Raw genomic sequence first — 15,739 nt, 5'->3', positions numbered from 1 at the left:
TAATTTCAAACTGCATCCCTTTACCACTATCCCATTAGCTACCACAAACTAATAGTCTCAAATACAAACATGTACATTATGATCCATTACTGATTTCCAAAGCTATTATGGTATTATTTTACCTGGGCTTAAAACTTGTATTAGAATGTACAGAAAATAAACATATCTATTTACATCTTTAAGGCAATTATTTGCTTTGTACAAATGTTACTTGACACTATTGTAAATGCTATAATGCACAAGCTATAACAGCTCACGACATAGCTTTGTCAGGCTTCATTAACAAAAAAAGAAATTAGATGAGAAAATGAATTGAAAATAAAAAGCTACCAATGTTACCCATACCTTATCTCTACAGAGACTCTCAATCAGAGCATCTGCTTCTTCCATTCTGCCATACATCACCATAGCAATGCCTACAGCCAAGCCACGAAGAATCTTTTCATGCTGGGTTTCCTGAGCGTAACCCACCATATCCTCAATTGCTTGGGCTGACTTTGATCCGAGCATGACCAGTCCCAGTGCCAGACCAGCTGCCTCACCTGTAGAGGACAGGAGAATGATCAAACATAGTAAAAGAAAGTCATAGAAACATAGAAAATAGGTGCAGGAGTAGGCCATTCAGCACTTCGAGCCTACACCACCATTTAATAAGATCATGGCTGATCATTCACCTCATTACCCCTTTCCTGCTTTCTCTCCATACCCCTTGATCCCTTTAGCAGTCAGGGCCATATCTAACTCCCTCTTGAATATATCTAACGAACTGCATCAACAACTCTGCGGTAGAGAAGTCCACAGATCAACAACTCTGAGTGAAGAAGTTTCTCCTCATCATGGTCCTAAATGGCTTACCCCTTAGCCTTAGACTGTGACCCCTGGTCCTGGTCTTCCCCAACATCGGGAACATTGTTTTTCCATCTAACCTGTCCATCCCGTCAGAATTTTATATGTTTCTATGAGATCCTCTCATTCTTCTAAACTCCAGTGAATATAGGCCCAGTCGATCCAGTCTCTCCTCATGTCAGTCCTGCCATCCTGGGAATCAATCTGGTGAACCTTCGCTGCACTCCCTCAATAGCAAGAACGTCCTTAATCAGATTAGTAGACCGAAACTGAACACAATATTCCAGGTGAGGCCTCACCAAGGCCCTGTACATCTACATTAAGATCTCCATGCTCCTATACTCAAATCCCCTAGCAATGAAGGCCAACATGCCATTTGCCTTCTTCACCGCCTGCTGTACCTGCATGCCAACTTTCAATGACTGATGTACCATGACACCCAGGTCTCGTTGCACCTCTCCTTTTTCTACTCTATCACCATTCAGATAATATTCTGCCTTCATGTTTTTGCCATCAAAGTGGATAACCTCATATTTATCCACATTATACTGGATCTGCCATGCATTTGCCCACTCACCTAACCTGTCCAAATCACCCTGCAGCCTCTTAGCATCCTCCTCACAGCTCATACCGCCACCCAGTTTAATGTCATCTGCAAACTTGGAGATATTACACTCAATTCCTCCATCTAAATCATTGATGTATATTGTAAATATAGCTGGGGTCCCAGCACTGAACCCTGCGGCACCCCACTAGTCACTGCCTGCCATTCTGAGAAAGACCCATTTATCCCTACTCTCTGCTTCATGTCTGCCAACCAGTTCTCTATCCACGTCAATACATTACCCCCATGTGCTTTAATTTTGCACACTAATCTCTTGTGTGGGACCGTGTCAAAAGCCTTTTGAAAGTCCAAATATACCACATCTACCAGTTTTCCCTTGTCCACTCTACTAATTACATCTTCAAAAAATTCTAGAAGATTTGTCAAGCATGATTTTCCTTCCATAAATCCATACTGACTTGGATCGATCCTGTCACTGCTTTCCAAATGCGCTGCTATTACATCTTTAATAATTGATTCCAACATTTTCCCCACTACTGATGTCAGACTAACCGGTCTATCATTCCCCGTTTTCTCTCTCCCTCCTTTTTTAAAAAGTCGTGTTACATTAGCTACCCTCCAGTCCATAAGAACTGATCCAGAGTCGATAGACTGTTGGAAAAGATCACCAATGCATCCACTATTTCTAGGGCCACTTCCTCAAGTACTCTGGGGTGCAGACTATCAGGCCCTGGGGATATATCGGCCTTCAATTTCCCCAATACAATTTCCTGACTAATAAAGATTTTCTTCAGTTTCTCCTTCTCACTAGACCCTTAGTATTTCCGGAAGGTTTTATGTGTCTTCCTTCGTGAAGACAGAACCAAAGTATTTGTTCAATTGGTCTGCCATTTCTTTGTTCCCCATTATAAATTCACCTGATTCTGGCTGCAAGGGACCTACGTTTGTCTTCACTAATATTGTTACTTCAAGAATAAACAAGGGAAAATATCAGACAAGACTAGAGTTGGTCTTACTCTACCCATCACTGATGGGTTAGCAGTTCTAAAATGGGTTTAGACATCACATGCTTTGCAATCCAGAGCTTCTCTACACATCACAAGGGACAGAAAGTTTGCCTCATTTGCTAAGAAAGGTACTTCTCCTAGTTAAATTGATCACAGTCTAAATCTCTCCGTCCTGCTGTCCAAAGGCATTAGCCTGGAGAGAAGTGCTGCAAAATAGTTTTGGCAAGATTTACTTTTCCATTACAATAGAAAATAATGAAACCAGTGAACAAACAGATTTGAGAGCTAGAATTGTGTATTTTCACCCAGAGAATCTGTAAATGTCACTTTGGATCAGACGGTTAGATGTTTCTAACAATCCAAAGATGATCCTCGCTTTTTATTGGGAAACACGTAAACTTTTCACTTAGTATTGCCACACAGAAGAACGTGAGAAATTTGCAATTCTGGGTGTGGTGAAACCCAATTCACGCCTGGAATGCAAATGTACTATTCAATCTCTTGTTCTCATTACAATCAGTTGGGATGCTTATCTACATAATACAAACTCAAACAAAGCAGCTGAGTTACAACGAAAGTTAAAGTGGGACTATAATTGGAACAAAAATCAAAGTAAATCATATGTTACATTTGTACCCATGAAGTGCCAGCCAGGATGTGATACAGCTATCAAAAAACAGCATATTATTGGTCAGGAAGACTGATTGCACTAGGCCAATCTTTTTCCCACTCTGCATGGCAATGGTTGTTGAGATTAATGTTTTAATGTTTTTGGGAGGAGAGGTGAGAGGAAAGATGTGGAGAAAGAATTCAGGATCACTAGAATGAAAATCAAGAGGCATTTAGCAGTGCAATGGTCAGCATTACAAACACCCATATATCTTTTAATTCATTACTATTTTATTTGTCACAAAGTTTATTTCTTCCATACCAGTAACTGCATCATCCTGGTACAGGTTTGTTTTGAGTAGGTCGTAGACATCCTGTCGAGCAGTACCCAGTGCAGCCAAACCAAGACCAAGACACCCACCATGACGCACAATCTACAGGTGAAAAAAGCGGGTCAAAATCAACTAAGAAAAACAGGCAAGTAAAATGAAACTAGATATTTTTTGCAAACTACACTAGAGACAAACAACCATAATATGGAGTTGCCAAACTTATGACAACAGGCACCGTAAGATAATATAAAAACAGTTAACACTGGAAATGCAGATACATCAGTATCTGAAAAGATAATAAGACAGGCTAACGTTTTAGGTGGAGCCCCGTGTCACAAATTAAAGTTAACCTGTGGTTAGACCAACTTAGACCAAGTTGACTAAGATCAGAAATAGTAATTCATGTTCTCTATAATGGCACACTGAAGCTAATTTTTCAGAAGATTGAACATTTGCTGCTACCATAAATAGGCAATAAAAAAAATGGACTCTCAATCTGTAGTAGCTGCATGAAAGGCAGTTAATAACACACAGTGAAAGGCAGTTAATAACACACAGTGAAAGGCAGTTAATAACATACAGTGAAAGGCAGTTAATAACACACAGTGAAAGGCAGTTAATAACACACAGTGAAAGGCAGTTAATAACACACAACACTGTTGGCATATGTAAAGCCGCATGCCCTGTTAATAATCCACATCTGACCCAGCGTCCTTAAATAGTGACATCAACTTACTGAGGGTGCAAGGTTTCTCTACAAGGTTGTGGCTATTGAGATCAGAATTCTAATTTGGACACAAGAGCTTCAGTCAAGTGTACTTTACCATTTTTAAGTACACTTACGTCATTGCTTGCATTCTTTAGCTGGTTGAGCAAATATTCTATGATGTCACCACCGTGATTTGCATGGATGAGACCGAGAGCATACAGACCTCCTCCCTCCTGATAAGCTGAGCCAGGTGAGGAGTCCTTGGGTAAATATGTGGCCATTAGCTGCAATGCCTCCTTTTCATGACCCTAGAAAAGAAACAGAATTCCACAATATAGATTTCAGGGAAATATTATCCGATAATACAAATATGAGTATTTACAGTTGATGAGGTGCCGCATAGGTTCACTAGGATGTTGCCAAGGATTAGAGATTGCAATTATGAAGAGATATTTCAGAAATTAGGGACTTTTTTCACTAGAGCTTGGAACCATTATCTCCCAGGAATATCAAGAGCAGTGGCTTACTTAAACATCGGGTACAGCAACATCGGTACACAAATAGATGGCACGATTTTAGATGGCGTATAGAAGCATAGGGAGCTTAATGAGCAGAAACATAGGTCATCAAAATGTTAATGCAAGCAACTAAGGCCATTAAGACAAACAAAATACTTAACTTTGTATCAACAAGACATAGAATACAAAAATAAGAAAAGTAATGTTGGACTTGTACAAGACCTTAGTTAGGACACAGTTGGAATACTACATACAATGTTTGGCACTCTATTATAGGATGGATGTAAAAACAATGGAAGAGATGTAGCATAGGTTCACTGGGATGTTGCCAAGGATTAGAGATTGCAATTATGAGAGATTTCAGAAGTTAGGGACATTTTTTCACTAGAGCTTAGAACCACTGTTTTTGGGACAAGTGACCAGATAGTTGATGATAGGATAAGATAATGAACTGTTTCAACTAGTTGGTGAGATTGTAACAAGGCGGAAAAAATTATTATAATCACAAACAATTAAAAGGGAAGTTAAAAAAATAGGAAGGGTGGTTAGAATGTGCAATCCTCTGCCAAAAACCATTGCTTTTCAGAAAAATTTATTCTACTAAAATTAATGCATGTGGCTAAAACAGTGTCCCCGTAGCCACACCCGTGGCTAGTCAGCAATTCCTGTTGGACAACAACAGAAGGCTGCGATGCCCCATCTCTAAACATATTTTAAATACCCATTATCACAGTTCACACATGAATGACTACTAAGGCATGGTACTTTGCTTACCCATGGAATCATATACTAACATGAGCTATTGCCCTCAGGAGAAGCGGAAAATTAGAAATAAACTAATACTATTTGGCTGCACGGGAACTGAAATTTAGATTATAGCGGAGTTATCATTTACGCAGTAATTACATACTTGACCCCATTATGCTAAAGTCTAGTTATATTTAACGTCTCATGACACTGTTACACACACAGGAATATTCTGTTTATGCAAATGGCTACCAAAGAACAATTTAATTTTCTTTGCAGTTGGATCTTTTGTTTTGGGTGGCAATTATATTTTTTCTACAGCTAAATTAATTGAGGTTTCATTATCTTAGTTGCTTTGTAAAGGTTAAGATAGTTAATTTGACGTGCCTGGCATTTTATGGTACACCAATGTTAATGTCTTTCATTTCTTGCTTGCATCTGCAGTACATTATTTCAGGATACTTGTACTTGCTATCTGTGATCCCTAATTAAATTGCGAAGTTTGATAGGAACATCCATTTGTACTTAGCTGTATTCCAGAAACACAATTAAGAAGCATGAATCAGAAACCCCATTTAACCTGCCAACTTGAATTGGTCAGAACTGATAAAAGTGTAATAATTTCACTAAAGTAAAGGGCAGTATCCTGAAAGAAATATAAAAAGGACATTTCTAAATTATAGACGTATTAGTCAATCTCTGATACGGGAAAGCGCGCAAGAAGAGAGAAATAGTGTAAAAAGAGAAACAAAAAAAAATAAAAACTTGAATGTTCTGGTTTAGATAAAAAAATGAAACAGCCCAGAGCACAATTCAGGACAGTTTATTTAAGATCAAGCTCCTTGCTCTTCCAGAGACTGTAGTGTAATTAGTTACCTTATGGATAACTCCCAGACTGGCTGTTGCTGTAAACTTAGCCCAGTTGGTGGCTCTTGCCAACCACTCGAGATTCTCTCTGGAAAACAAAATAATTCAATTGTGAGCCTGATGCTTTTGTTAAAAAATAGCATACAATGTATTCCACTTATCATCACTTCTGGATTATTTTCACTTGTTCTTTCTCCTCCTAACCCACAGGTGCAGAGACTAACTGTAGTATCTGGATTTCCACGCCTGAGATCAGCCAACTCAGCAGACCAAAGGGCCAAACTCACCACCCGCTGCCGCTGAGTTTTCTGGACGGTCTCCCCTCCGAGCGAGTTTGGTGGAGGCCTCCCGCCGGCGGGGAGGGAAGACCGCTGGGGACTGCCTGCTGATGCGCGCAAGTGTCCTCCCGCCCGCCAAGCTGCCAGTTTGGTCTGGGTGGACCTCTGCTGCAGCAGGGGAAAGGACCACTGCGTGGCTGCAGGTCTAACCTCAACGGTAAGCAAGAAGATCTGTAAAAACAGGTTAGTAAATTTATTTTATTTTTTTCCCCAGCGATTCAGGTGGATGGAGTCCCTTGAAGGTTTGTGTTTTTTTGGGGAAATTTTAATTTTTATCTGTTCCCTCCCTCCCTGAGCCCAACTCAATCTTCGGCAGTACTTTGCCGAGGATTGCATTTGCCACTGAGATTGGGAGCTCCCGCCCGCTGTCGCCCATATTCAGGGCGTAAATTGCTTTTTTGCTACCGGGCGGTCTTTCCAGGACTTTTTCAAGAAACTTCCGACCTAAAGTACAGTCAGGATCTCAGCAGTCCTTTGGGCAGCACTTAGCTTCCACCAGGGTCGGGGCCTAAGAATCAAACCTGGGATAGTTCCAGTCTGCATGGTTCAACTATTCACTAGGTAAACGTCGCTAGAGTCCTCCTCAACCGTCTTCTCCCTGTGGCAGAGGAGCTCCTCCCGGAGTCACTGCGCAGATTTGGTCCCCGTCGGGGCACTACGGACATGATTTCTGCAACACGACAACTGCAGGAAAAATGTAGGGAACAGCAACAGCCCTTATACATGGCCTTCTTCGACTTTACAAAGGCCTTTGACACAGTCAACTGAGAGGGTCTATGGAGCGTCCTCCTCCGTTTCAGATGCCCCCAAAAGTTCGTCACTATCCTCCGCCTGCTCCACGACGACATGCAGGCCGTGATCCTTACCAACGGATCCATTACAGACCCAATCCACGTCCGGACTGGGGTCAAAATGGGCTGCATCATCGTCCCAACCCTCTTCTCAATTCTCCTTGCTGCCATGCTCCACCTCACAGCCAACAAGCTCCCCGCTGGAGTGGAACTAAACTACATAACCAGTGGGAAGCTGTTCAACCTTCGTCGTCTCCAGGCCAGGTCCAAGACCACTCCAACCTCTGTCGTCCAACTACAGTACACCTGCGTCTGCACACATATAAAGACTGAACTCCAGGACATAGTCGACGTATTTACTGAGGTGTACGAAAGCATGAGCCTTACGCTAAATATTAGCAAGACAAAGGTCCTCCACCAGCCTGTCCTTACGCACAGCACTGTCCCCCAGTCATCAAGATCCACAGTGAGGCCCTGGACAACGTGGACCTCTTCCCATATCTCGGGAGCCTCCCATCAACAAGAGCAGGCATTGATGACGAGATCCAACACCACCTCCAGTGCGCTCGTGCAACCTTCGGCCGCCTGAGGAAAAGAGTGTTTGAAGACCAGGCCCTCAAAACTGCCACCAAGTTCATGGTCTACAGGGCTGTAGTAATACCCGCCCTCCTGTATAGCTCAGAAACATGGACGATGTACAGTAGACACCTCAAGTCGCTGGAGAAATACCATCAACGATGTCTCTGCAAGATCCTACAAATACCCTGGGAGGACAGACGCACCAACATTAGCATCCTCGACCAGGCCAACATCCCCAGCATCGAAGCACTGACCACACTTGATCAGCTCCGCTGGGCAGGCCACATAGTTCGCATGCCAGACGCGAGACTCCCAAAGCGTCCTCTACTCGGAACTCCTTCACGGCAAACGAGCCAAAGTGGGCAGCGGAAACGTTGCAAGGACACCCTCAAAGCCTCCCTGATAAAGTGCAACATCCTCACCGACACCTGGGAGTCCCTGGCGAAAGACCACCCTAAGTGGAGGAAGCGCATCTGGGAGGGCGCTGAGCACGAGTCTCGTCGCCGAGAGCGTGAAGAAATCAAGCGCAGGCAGAGGAAGGAGCGCGCGGCAAACCAGCCCCACCCACCCTTTCCCTCAACGACTATCTGCCCCACCTGTGACAGGGACTGTGGTTCTCATATTGGACTGTACAGTCACCTAAGAACTCATGTTAAGAGTGGAAGCAAGTCTTCCTCGATTCCGAGGGACTGCCTATGATGTTGATGAGGTAAACGCTCAGCCATTGGAGGCCATTTTATTTGAAGCTGCAATTCATTTCAGCAAAATGAGAAAAAAAAAGAACATTGTCCTGGTGAATTCCCCAGTTCGACAATGCTGGTATAAAAACAAACAAAATGTGGTATAGTTTTCATTCTGCCAGATTTTTCACAACCTGTAATTGACAGCATATTGCACTGCTCATCAAGACACATTCCAAAGCAAAATAAATAGTCTCACGCAATGCTTTTCTACCCCACAAGAATACATTAAGAATTTCACCACACTATTATCCATGGATTGAAGGGAAGACTCATCTATGTTACTATTGTCCTTGCAAAATTATTTTTTGTTTAATCTCACTACTTCACAAATAAAACAAAACTTACACTGCATTTTGATTTACCTGAGAAACTGGTCACTTGTTGTTCCACAATGCATGAAAGAATTGGCTATCACGGTTGCTGTATGGCAAACTGAATTTCTTACTGCATCCTAGCAAATAGATAAATTTTCACAAATTATGTTACAAAAGTGACTACTCAAATTCAAAAATCAAAGGTAGCTGCAGTCTCTTACCTTTGTGTTCTTTAATATCATAAGATCTGTGTTATTGTTTCGTATTAAAAACTGTAAATGTAACTCAATAGACATTTCACCACTTAGTATTTTTATCATTTTTGTGTTCTGATCCTGCAAGGCCTTGGACTCTGAAGACTGAAAAATAAAATACAAAACCTCTAACTACCAAACATTCTTTAAGAGCTTTTTAAAACAACATATATTTTCCTAGATTCTACACATTTACTGTTTGCGTGTATTATAAAGCAAAGTTACAGAAACACCCATTTTAGAGTTAATAATTAATGAGATTCTCAGGGTTACAAGTTCACATCAGCACCCTATTTCCTTTTAACCACTCATTTCCCCCCTTCTCCTACCAAAACACTCTGGCTCTCATACCAACAGTGCCTTCCTGCCCTGTTTCCAAGATTATTCTTTTCTCACTTGGACACAAAAAAAAATGAGGGCAGGTGGGGAGGTTCCAATGCCATATGAGCTCCATTTAAAAAAAAGACTGCAAATTAAAAAAACTCCATCTGTTTGAATCTTTGGATTGGGCCACACTTCTGTATATTTCTAAAATCTTGATATGCCAATAAAATTATGTTAGTTAATTATGTTAGCTAGCTAACACTAATTGCATTGTACAAAACACAACCCATGTTATTAGAACATAAACTATTTTGTATATTTTACTTTGTAGTTAGCTATAGCTACAAAAAGAAAAATTCCCCATCTCAGGAAATTATTGGCATTTGCTCCTTCAACCTCCATCCACAGTAGCACACATATTGATTGAGAGTACAGATTCATTGACAAGATAGGAACTTTTTTATTAGTGATTTCCTAAACCGATCACTGGTCATAATGAATGCCCACAATTCACCACACCGAGCTTTTAGTTCCAAATACAGTGCCATGTCAAATTTCCATGGGCAAAAAGCAAATGGGAGTCCAAGTGTTACAAATTCAGGTCAGCCAGATATACCTTCCTGGCTTCAGTGGTGTCAATCGCTCCTACAAATGGTCCGAGAGTCTTTCATGGTAGTTGACTGACACTACCCTATAGCTATTTGTACGATAGTGTAACCCAACGGCATAACAAAAGCAATTCCCTTGTAATCTCATCCTTTGCAAATGTTTCTTCAATCTCTCCAAAGGTGGATCGAGCAAACATTTGGTAAGACGAGGCTTCATACTAATTAATAAAAAGTACATTATTGCTTCATTCAATCCATACTACCTACCTTTGCACAATAGCAAAGTACACTATCCCACATCAGTGGTGTAATGTATGCATCTTTGAGTATGCTCACAGGATGGTAGGGCTGTTGAGGTGTGAGTGGCATAGCCAGTCACGTGATGTTCACAAGACTCAATAAAACCCCAGCCACTTGGGTTCGGGGGATCCACGATGAGGCAGGTGGTGTGAGCCTGGTGGATGAACTGGTAATGTGTAGTGTGACTGTTAAACCTTTTGTTAATAAACCAACTAGTTCTTAATAGCAAATGGAATGTTGGCCTTTATTGCAAGGGGGAAGAGAGTATAAAAGCAGAGCAATCCTGCTACAACTGTACAGGGTATTGGTGAGGCCACACCAAGAATACTGCATGCAGTTTTGGTCTCCGTATTTAAGGAAGGATATACTGGCATTGGAGGCTGTTCAAAGAAGGTTCACTAGGTTGATTCTGGAGATGAGGGGGTTGACATGAAGATGGATCGAGTAGGTTGGGCCTATACTCATTGAAGTTCAGAAGAATGAGAGGTGATCTTATTGAAACATACAAGATAATGTGGGGGCTCGACAAGGTGGATGCAGAGGATATTTCCACTCATGGGGAAAACTAAAACTAGGGGACATAATCCCAGAATAAGGGGCCGCCAATTTAAAATTGAGATGAGGAGGCATTTCTTCTGAGGGTTGTAAATTTATAGAATTCTCTGTCCCAGAGAGCTGCGGAGGCTGGGTCATTGAATATATTTAAGGCAGTGATAGACAGATTTTTGAGCGATAAGGGAATAAAGGTTATGGGGAGCGGGCAGGGAAGTGAAGCTGAGTCCATGATCAGATCAGCCAAGATATTATTAATTGGCGGAGCAGGCTCGAGGGGCCAGGTGGCCTATCCCTGCTCCTATTTCTTATGTTCTTATCCTCCAGTACAGGTGCAGCATCGAGAATCCGGAGATCCAGATTCCGGACTGATCGGTGGCAGGGTCGTCTGGAATCCGTAAAATGTTCTGGAATCCGGACCAGACGACCCTGCCGACCTCAGGACCCCGCCGCTGTCCTTACCTCGGGGCCTCCTCAGCGGCCTGCCCGAACACAACCTTGGCGGGGCCGGCCTACCCAAACATTACCATGGCGGGGCCCGCCTGACGACATCTTCCTTGGCAGGGTCAGCCCGCCCGACCTCATCTTCCTCGGTGAGGCCCGCCCAACGACAACCTGCTTGGAGGAGCCGAACGGCCAGAACAGCTCTTCGGTGAGAATCCCCACCTCCCCCACCACCTTTTTCTGACATTCCAAAATCCAAAAATACCCGAATCTGGCTCGGGTGTTTCCGGAATCGTGACGTCAGAAAACAAATCGAAAGTCCGGGAAAGCCCGAAATCCGGAATGGCCTCTGTCCCAAATTTTAGGCACAGCACCTGTATTTCTACCCTTTTTATCTCAGCAAGATCGCTTGCAGCTTTCCCTTAACAAACATGATTGCCTTTGCAGCCTTCATTTCAGATATTTTTTTTATTTTTTTTTAAAAAAGAGATGCAGGCACAGACAGGGACGAGAGGAATTTCAAACACAACTGGTGTGAGGTGTTGCTTGATTATTCAGACAAGCTAACAAATTGTTTGATTAGTCTCTGAAGGAAACAATCCCCATTTGGCATAATAAACCCTTTCATCTCGGTGTTTTTTTTATATAAAAAGAAAAACATGAATATACTTCACTGAAAGAAACATTAAAAAGTAACTAATTTTCAAATCCTTTGTTTGGAAAAATGATCAAAATATCCTGAAACATGACACCAAGCAATTGTCCTTTCTCTTTAGGCAAAAACAGAAAGCCAGTGATTCTAAGTGACTACTGTGCATCACCCAGCAGCTTGCTACAAAATGGCACTGCATGAGACCTCAGACAAATCATCTTGATAGGAGAAATCATATGCAGAACAAGATTCCACAATGGGTAAACAGAAGGGAAGGGGTGAGGGAAAAAAAAAACAGTAGTCTTCTTTATTCTCTCACCAATTCTGTTGGTTTCATGGATGCGACTGGTGAGCTTCCCAATTTTTCCTCCGTCTCCATAGCTTCACTGGAGATAGAATTCAAAATATTAGTTCACACAGAGAAATATTAGCAGCTTGATCATTAATTTTTTTTAAAAATCTACTTAAGTTGAAACAATCTCTCTTCTTCGTAAGCTTCATTCTATGTTCAAAGCTCAGCTATAAAGGGAAGCAACAGCCTTGAATTTTCATCTCTGGGTTTCCGCTATGGACTACTATTTCTATGTACAGTCAAGTATAGATGAAGGGATATAAAAAGTAACATGCTCCGATACACCCAACACCTACACAATTTTTCATCTTTTTAACATTACGCTATATTAAAATACTGATACTTCTACTAGATACTTGTACTTCTAGATCGTGGGCCACCCCGACCTGTGTGAGAACACCTCCGCAGGTCGGGGCATCAAAAAGAGCTGGAGCATGCCACTGCAGCTTCCAGCGCGAGCTGAAACAAATGTGCGACAGCTTCGAAGTGGGTGACATCATCAGGACTCGGGTCGCCGTTTGGAGCGTGGGCAGGGACATCGGCGGGGCCCTGGTACAGCAGAGGAGTGGGAAAGTCATGGCGGACTTGCGATGAGTGATCAGGGCGGAGGAGCGATGAGAAATCGTGGCAGAGAAACGGTGATAGTTCGTGGCGGAGGTGCGGCAAATGTGGGTACGGAGCCCAGAAGAGCAGAGGGCCCAGGGGCAGCACGGGCCTGCCCACACTGCGATGTGCGCGCGCACTAGGACCGTGCAGCAGAACAGGTCTCCAGTCGTCCTGGTTAACCCTTGCCACTGGATAAAGGCCTAGCTCTGTCAAGCCCGTGTGGTGGCTGATGTGCAACAGTCATCACATGTTAAAATCCACGCACAGGCATCTTCCACCCCCTCAACTGGAGTTCAGGACTGGAACATCAGGTCCTTCATTGAAACATCTGTGAACTCATATGGAAGCAAGTCATCCTCGTTCAAGGGACCGCTTATGATGATGTACTTCTAGAGAGGAGTGTTAAACAACAAATTATATAGCTACAGGAAGATGATGTGCTCAAGTCCTGAAGCAGGGTTTAAAATCACAACTTTTCCCACTTAGGAGGCAAGAGTGCTACCATTAAGCCAAATTTTATCTTTTTGCATTGAACAGAATATAGACAGAAAAATAATCAGAACACACTTCTCTATTGCATATTCCAATACAATACAAATGATACAACCTCAAAACGTATCTACAACATTTGTGTAGGACAACAGTCACTACACTTATATGCAATACAGTGATACGCAGGCTACTGTACAACATCTCCAAGAACACTGCAGAGGCAATAGCCTCCAAATCCTGAATGTATGTCCTAACCCATTCTCTCTATAGCCCAACAATTGTCCTTTCACTATGCACAAGACCAGAATATCTTCTTTTGGGGATGTCACTCGTTACTCATTAGCTATTTCAACAGTTGTTAAATGCCCCCACATTGACAGGTCTGAAATCACAGATGTCAGATGCAATGTTCCTTCTTATTTTTTGGGGGGTACGTGGCCCATTCCAAATACCACACGTGCGCGGTTTCTCACATTGAAAAGCGGGAGATCCCAAGTAGCTTAACGGAAACATTGGTCAGATGTTGATACGTGGAAAAATGTTATTAGGCTAAATGTAGTGTCATTGCCTTAGCAGAGTTTAGTTAACAAAGGTACAAAGATGTTACCTTTCTGTTGCATACATGATATGCAGTGTATTTTAAAGCAGTTTCCTGAAACAAAGGCAGATTGGGTATTTCTGCAGATAACTCTGCCTTTTCACTAAAGTTAGCAAAAAGAAAATATAGCTGGAAGAGGTGACGGTCTTTTAGTCATTACTATATTTTTGGAGCCAAAGGAGGACTTTCAAGTGTTTGTCATGCTATATGCATATCAACATTGTTACTGAACAATCACTACAAGTTTATCAATGTATAGCCAATTACCAGTAAATACAATTAAACTTGTATCCTCTATGAATTTGTGTACAGCAACTTTACCTTTCTTTGTCAGCAGTTGGCACAGTGCCGGTGTTTGTAGAACCTGGTACCACAGCAATGGGAGTGCCTACTGTCTTCAAGTTCTGGATGACACTGGACAGGAATTGTTGGCTGGCACTCTCATACAAGTCAAAACAGATCTGATAGGCCATCAGTAAGTTGTCCTCCTTTACAAGCTTTTCCAAGATGTCACTTACTGCCTGGGGGTCATCCAGGAAAATGAGGCACTGTGGAAACAAAACTACAAGTCAGATCAAATCCCATCTGCGACAGCCTAGGACATTTCTGTAATCTCAATTACTGGTCCAATTCAGCAAAATATGTAGTAGCACAACTGTGCCACCTGCTAGCATTTAAAACATACTCAAACTCAGCACTGCAGGGAAAACGCTTACCAATTTTTAGTTATGATTTTAGGTGTAATAAAATTAACAGTCTGAATTCTCAATACTACCTCTCTTTAGTGCAAATTTACATCTACAATAACTTAAAATTTGCAAATATGTATCTTCTCTGCACTGAACATTTGCCAAGAACACCATGCATGTCAGCATGATCAGGGAAAAGAAAGTTTAAAAACAAAATGGTGGTCAGACTTAACCACCAGGTGGCGCTGGTTGCACAGCATGCCTCCAACTAGAGCACAACAGGCAGATGGGCTTTTCCCATTAAAAAGTTATCTGAAAATGATATAATCATAAAACACAGATAGGGCTTTACCATTATAAAAAGTTGACATAAAAGGGGTGACAGAAAATCGTGCCAAAAGGAAGCAAGGTTTGACAGGAAGTGTGCATCACATGCAAGACTTTTAATCATACCGTACACCCAATTTTTCTCCACATCCTCTCTCTTTGCAATCTCTTACCCACGTTCCTTCTCCCTCATTTGTCTCTCTGCCTTCCATCTAATCCTTGTTGACCAGGACAGGCGGGCCAAAACAAAAATGAAATGCCTGGGGTGCCAGAACGGGTCAGACCAGGACAGCTGAGGCAGGTGACATCAAAAACTGATTTTAATAGCTGGCATCACAGCAAGTGCTCTGGAAAAAAAATCGCTGTGGGGGCTACAAGAAGGGGCAACAGGGCAGAGAGGAGAGATTGGTACAGGAACAGCCCAAGGCCAAACAATGGGGACATGAATAGGGAGGTGCCATAGCGCCATCAGTGGTGGAAAGTCTGCAACTGCATCATGACAGCAATTGTTTGCACAGGTTAGTTTCAATTATAAATGTTACTATAAAAGCATTACTCAAAAATCTTACAAAAGTA

The 15,739-nt window shown here is 42.3% G+C and overlaps 1 protein-coding gene across 1 annotated transcript in view; it reads right to left on the bottom strand.

Moving 5' to 3' along the window:
- The window catches only part of psmd1 (proteasome 26S subunit, non-ATPase 1), a 153,774-nt gene that overhangs the window by 117,721 nt on the left and 20,314 nt on the right, over positions 1-15,739 (bottom strand). Inside the window, exons 7-14 of the mRNA XM_070883400.1 lie at positions 14,469-14,695; positions 12,419-12,485; positions 9,187-9,324; positions 9,014-9,102; positions 6,210-6,288; positions 4,203-4,376; positions 3,350-3,461; positions 346-542 (exon numbers count right to left, since the gene is read on the bottom strand). Of these exons, the coding sequence (XP_070739501.1) occupies positions 346-542; positions 3,350-3,461; positions 4,203-4,376; positions 6,210-6,288; positions 9,014-9,102; positions 9,187-9,324; positions 12,419-12,485; positions 14,469-14,695 (1,083 nt within the window). The remainder of the gene's footprint in view (positions 1-345; positions 543-3,349; positions 3,462-4,202; positions 4,377-6,209; positions 6,289-9,013; positions 9,103-9,186; positions 9,325-12,418; positions 12,486-14,468; positions 14,696-15,739) is intronic.

Source organism: Pristiophorus japonicus, chromosome 6 (assembly GCF_044704955.1).
Source record: "Pristiophorus japonicus isolate sPriJap1 chromosome 6, sPriJap1.hap1, whole genome shotgun sequence".
NCBI classification, from domain to species: domain Eukaryota; kingdom Metazoa; phylum Chordata; class Chondrichthyes; family Pristiophoridae; genus Pristiophorus; species Pristiophorus japonicus.
Note: the sequence above shows the minus strand (reverse complement) of the source record. Positions and strands in the feature narration are given on the sequence as shown.